This window comes from Acanthisitta chloris, unplaced genomic scaffold (genome assembly GCF_000695815.1).
Source record: "Acanthisitta chloris isolate BGI_N310 unplaced genomic scaffold, ASM69581v1 scaffold7890, whole genome shotgun sequence".
NCBI classification, from domain to species: Eukaryota; Metazoa; Chordata; class Aves; order Passeriformes; family Acanthisittidae; genus Acanthisitta; species Acanthisitta chloris.
This window is the reverse complement of record NW_008649876.1, coordinates 25,083-31,012: the sequence shown is the minus strand read 5'-3', so window position 1 is coordinate 31,012 and position 5,930 is coordinate 25,083. Positions and strand designations below refer to the sequence as shown.

The following is a 5,930-nucleotide window of genomic DNA, read 5'->3' as shown; positions in this document are numbered from 1 at the left end:
CTGAGGGAAAGCCATTTATGATATGAGATCAATTACCTGACGTGTGTTTATAGCTGCCAATGGATTCACCTTGGGAAGGCTCCATCAGCCCTCTGAGATGTCTTGTTCCATTAGGATTTACTTAACCTCATCACCAAGATTTGTGTGAGCTCAAACAGGCTCTTTCCAGCCTTCTCAGAGGAACTAAGCTGGTTAAAAGATCTGGGGGGAGTGTGATATTCTGCTGTTTGGAAGCAAAGGAGAGGGAAGAAGGATTTTTGGGGACTGAGAAGATAGAAGTGCAGTTATGAAAATTAGCTAAGTTTTAGTTGTAGGTGGTGTAAAAAGAACAGAATTAGGCTAATTCAGTGATGGGGATTTGGCAAAAACTTATAAACAGGGAAGAAATAAAACTGATTCAGCCAATATGCTAAGGATTTGGAAAAGAAACACCCACTTTTCCCACCTAAGGGGAGCTGGAAATTAAAGAACATGAACCTTATAATTGTGCTTTTAAACCACAGTGCAGTGGTTCTGTGTTTCAATGTGTTTTCCTAACATCTGGCCATGAGAAAGTGGCTCAGTTGTGTACAAGATGTGGTTGCTCTATTCCCTTGTAGCAAACTGTGTACAGGTTTTTCTGATCTTAAGAGTGAGAGCAAGAGGTTTTGTTTTAATTTAGCAGCTTCACGATTTCACCGGCGTCGTAGTAATTTGGAAACAGCTCATTTCCAAGTCTCTTACTAACGTCAAAATTGTGTCACTGGAGCTTTAGAGAGCAGGATAAAGATTATATAACATTGCAAGGAAAACAGCCTTATTGTTAAGGATGAGAAAGCTTAGATAGGATATACTTAGATGACAGATCCTGCCTAGGAAAAGCTGTCTTAATGTGTGTGTTCCTGGAATCTTCTGTCACTTTTGGCTGCTTTTTAGATTTTGGGAAGCAAAATTGTTAGGAAAAATGTAAGAGCCCTTAGAGAGGATGCAATGGAATGTCTGAACAGTGAGCTCCCACGTGTATTCTTCCAATCCTCTGTGGTTTCCCGAAGTGATTTGCTAGGTTTTGCAATCGTTCCTGTGGCAGGAGTGCAGGGCTTGATCCTCTTTATGTTCTGTGTTTACTGGGGAGCTAAATTCTTTCCCTGCATTCTGGTCCAGAAACATTTGTGTTGACAAAGTTCCCAGTCTGTGCTGGTGCTAATACAAAGACGCTGTATAAGTGATGATGCCATGAATTGTAATTGTATCTGGGCTGCTGTAAACATCCCCAGCCTTTGTCCTCAGGCCTCAGTGCTTGGGAGATGTGATGTCACCACGCCTTGCTGAGCTACCTTAGCATTCCGAGCTGTGCATCAGGCACCGAGCACTGCAGCCTCTGCCTCTTGGGAGCAGTTTGTGCTTTTCCTCGTACACAGCAGGAAATGTCATGTTCCAGCAGTTACATAAAAAGTCTTGAACATTTAATGTGGTGCTACCTAAGCTGAGCTGGATTGTAGATCCAAAATCACACTATAGCAGCTGTACAGGGAAAGGCCCAAAACAATGGGGCTTGAGCCACCAAGAATTAGTAGTAAAATAACTGCTGGTTCAGGGTTCCTCTTGTGAAATGTTGTTTGTTTATTTGAGGAGCCTGTGTTCCTTCCATGACATAACACACATCCACCCTTATCTCTGTAGGATGCAGCTAGGGAAGAAAAAGCTGACTTAATTCTCTCAGCAGAATTAGCTCATGTGAAGTTCAGTTGTTTGAGCTTACAAAGCACAAGCTTAGCTATAAGTTGCATGCTATGGTTCTTATAAACAGGCTCATGAGTTTGTATCTTGGGATCAGAATGTGTGTGTATTCTGTATTTCAAAATACAGTGACTCATATCCGCGTGGAAATCAGCTGTTCCAAAAATATGGATTACTTAGAGATCTAGAGAAACTTAATGCCATTTATATTTCTCAAGTTAAATGAATAGATTTATTGGTGAGTCTGAAGAACTAAACATTGCAACAAAAGAAACTTGGGTTGAACTTGTATTTTCATACTTAGCATCTGTTGTGAAAAAGTTGGAATTAATTAAATATCCATAATGCAAAAAATCTAAAACTGGCAATCTTTTCTGAGCTGAGGAAATTGCTCACAATGTTAAAGAAAAGCCTTTCTGATAAGTGCATTGTTCCCATTCATGTTGCAAAAGCTAAAGCAGACTGAAAATTTGAATAGTTAATAATTTTTGGAGCACAGTCATTCATATGTGCTATACACTAATCATCCAGGCACTAACAAACCCTTGGCTGTCTTCTTGTTTTCAGTGTAGAAAATGGAAGGAGTGCAGTTCTCACAGAAGGCAGCAGCACACTCAAGCAGCCACTGCAGTGTGTTCAAACAGAGTGGGATTGCTGGATCATCAGCTCTGCACTGTCAGTCTTGCTCCTGCTGCTGACAGGTTGGCTGCAAGGATTTTGGAGCAGATTTTTTTACAGCCCCCCAGACTGGGATAGGGACTGGTTGCAACAGCAAGTGTCCTACTGTGGGTTTGTTCAATGAGTCCTTCAGGTGGAGAAAGGAGAAACAAAACTGTCAGGAAAGAAGACTATTGCCAGTGAAGAGTGGAGATCCATTCTGTAAGCAATCTGCAGAGCCCAGATATGGCTTAGCAGAGGGGACTGGCAGCTGTTAGTCTTCCAGAAATTTCTTCACTTAATAGACTTGCTTAGACCTGGACTAACAGAATATAAAACCAGCTTGATTTAAAAAAAGCCAAAAATACCTGTTAGGAGAATATGCAAACACAGTCCAAGTGTTGACTGTATCTGGAGAATATTTTTATTCTAATGAGTCTCAGGATTTTAAGAAACAGATGGCTCAGGGAATCTTGGAAGGGATTTTGCTTGTTCTTGGGATTTCCTGGTGGGAATGTTGGTGTAATATAAAGTCGTGGTAGTAGTGTTTGCCCTCCTGCCTTTCTCTTAACTTACTGAGCTGCCCAGAGAAGTTCAGGTCCCAAAAATAAATCTTCAGTGGGGCCATGGTTAGCAGAGTTTCCTTTGTGATCTGTCCCACTATGCACCAAGATCTGTGTGCCTGAGGTAAGAATCTTGCACCATTGCAGAAGACCTTACAAGTAGGTTGCATGTTATTAAAAATGAGTGAGATGTTAGCAGTACAAAACGTGGACTATCTTTAATGAAGTTTAGCTCCTAAAAATAATAGTTTGGAAACAAGGAATTCACCCTTGCTTCTCCTGCTGGGATAGAGGTTAATCTTTCAAGAGAGTATTAAGTGAAACTGAGGAGAAGATACACTTTTCCCAAGTAGTGTAAAGGAGGAAAGCGATTAAACCACATGTAATTCCCCATCTGTGAGCTGCCTTAGCCTTAAAATCTTGGTGAGCTGAGCACTGGACTTTGTTGAAAGACACTGGAGATGTTAGGCCTTAATTAATCAAGACTAGATACTCTAAGGTCACTGCCTTGAGTATAGTGTGCTTTGAAGTGAAGATGAAAGATGTGAACAGTTTGTCTTTTCTTAAGGATACTGGAAATACAATGTAGTCTTGAAAGGTGTTTTTAGCTGTGATTTAGGAATAAAAAAAGTACAAACTTGAGGGGATTGAGCTTGTTAAAAAAGTTTATGCAAAGGCTTCAGTTTACAGGTGGGAATTTTAGACCTCTGGAGCTAGAGCTTCCCTGGAGTATGGTGCCAGATGGGAACTCTGTTTTGCCAAAGCTGATGTCCTTTATCTGATCCCATGGTTTCTTTGTGGGGTTCAGCACTTGAGCTGAAAGGTCAGTTAGGAAATACACTTTGTTATTGAGAGCCAGCTCAAACATGCTTGTATTTTGCTCCAGTTTTCAAACCTTGATTCTAAGTGCTGAAGCATGATTTGTTGGCTCTGGAATGAGAAAGATGGAATTTTTCCCTTGCAACTGCAGTGAGGGAAATAAATGAAAATTCCCTTGTTATTTTGTAAATCCTGGGGATATGAAGATAATATCTGGGTGATAAAACTGAGGTTCAGCAATTTGTCCTCGGCTACTAAAGTTTAATTGAATGACTGAGGAGTGGAGAACACCTTAAATAACTAAAGCAAACAAAATCCAGACCTGCCAGTGATATGAAGGAACACTTAGTGTTCAGTTGGAAGCTACATGGTCACGATGTTACCAAACCTGTGTGAGGAATAAATTGGAATTGCTTTTTGAAACATCTAAACAAGAGGCAAAGAACTTCTGTTTACCCTCCTTGTAGCAAGGGTCTCTGACACCTTTGGAAGGGCAGTTTGGTGACAGAAAACCACTTCTCATGGATAGCATGAGCAGCTGTGGGTCACATCTGTTCCGTGTTCCTCGACACTGTCCCACACGACATCCTTGTCTCTAAACTGGGAGATCCCAGGCACACCTATAGGTTAAGTGGGGAAGTCATTGAGACAAGCAGTGAGAAGAAAGACTTGGGAGTGATGGTGCATGAAAAACTCCCCATGAGCTGCAGTGAGCACTGACAGCTCAGAACCCAACTGTGTCCTGGGCTGCATCCAAAGGAATGTGGGCAGCAGGTGAGGGAGGGGATTCTTGACATGGTTGTATGCAAAGCATTGCTTGAGAAATCTTGCAGCAGTGGAAAGTCCTCTATGAGCCTTGATGGCAGTAAGATAAATTTCAGATTTTTTGGTGTTGTGATCTGCCAGTTAACTGTCGTCCAAGGCAGGAGATTTGAGCTGTGAAGTTATTGCTTTAGTCTGTGGGTCAGTGCTAGAACAGTTTCTATAATCCTGTTTGAGGAGCAAGTCTGAAGACTGCAGGTTATATTGCTTTCCCAGCTTTTATTTGGAAAAATCTGTGGTTTTATGAAAAATCAGCATCAATATAGTTTTATTCTTTGACATGTTCTACTTGGGAATCCTTTTTTTTTTTTTTTAAATCATCACCTGTACTGCATTTTAAATTTCTCCCTCCTGCTCCACCTGCCCTCAGGGTTTTAAACTTTTTAGCACTGTGTATATCCATCATCTGAGCAAGATGAAAATAGGATGAAATACTAGAAGAACCAGTTGGTTGGATTTCTTTCAACTTCTTTTGCATTGCCTAAAAATATTGTCTTAAAAGCTTCTATGTTGCTTGACATAGAGTAATATAAAAGGTGATAATACTGTTGTGAATGAGTTTTAAAACCTCTCAGTTTTTTTTGTTTATTTATTTGTTGGATCTTGTGTTTGTGTTTTTTTTCTTAACAGGAGTCTTACCCCTCTTCATCGCCAATATGGTTTGTAGAATCAGATGACCCAAACCTGACTTCAGTCTTAGAGCGTTTAGAAGATATTAAGAAGAGCAATACTCTGGTGAGTGTTTTGGTTGTTTGGGGTGTTTACTTGGGTTTGGGTGTTTATTTGGCTTTGTCACATTAACAAGCAGTTCAGCTAGTTTCAGTTTTGGGGTTATTTGGATAGTTTTGTAAACATAACTTTCTCTTCCAAAAATTTAGGAGCCAAAAGTAATCCAAAAGATTTGAGGCGAGGAGGAAAAGATTCCTGAAATTACAGCCCCAGTAATTACAGTGGGAAGTTAGTTGACAATAATTAAACAGTGAAGTGGATGAGAAGGCTAAAACTACTGAATAAAACAGCTCTTGTAGAGTTTTCTTTGCACAGAGATCAATTACAGAGGCAAAAGCTTTGTGTTCTTGAGAATGTGTATTCTCCAGATCATGGCTAGAATGCAAAGAGCTCCTGGTTTCAGCACAGGAGACTTGACCTGAGAACTTCTGGTTCATCAGAATGTTCTCAGGTACTGATCCATTTAAACTGTGTTATGACTTTGGCCAATTGCTGCTTAAAGAAAATCTTTGTACACATTCTGATGGTTGTTTTGTATTTCAGAGAACTCTCAAGCATTGTCTTACTTGAGTAGCCTTTTGATGTAGTGATAGGAGCTCTGTGTGTATCTGCACTTAACTTTCC

The 5,930-nt window shown here is 40.4% G+C and overlaps 1 protein-coding gene across 1 annotated transcript in view; it reads left to right on the top strand.

Moving 5' to 3' along the window:
• Window positions 1–5,207: 5,207 nt before the first annotated feature.
• The window catches only part of UBE2Q2 (ubiquitin-conjugating enzyme E2Q family member 2), a gene marked incomplete at its 5' end in the record, with an annotated part of 24,358 nt that continues 23,635 nt past the window's right edge, over window positions 5,208–5,930 (top strand). The window contains one exon of the mRNA XM_009075916.1: window positions 5,208–5,312. Coding sequence (XP_009074164.1) covers window positions 5,208–5,312 — 105 coding nt within the window. The remainder of the gene's footprint in view (window positions 5,313–5,930) is intronic.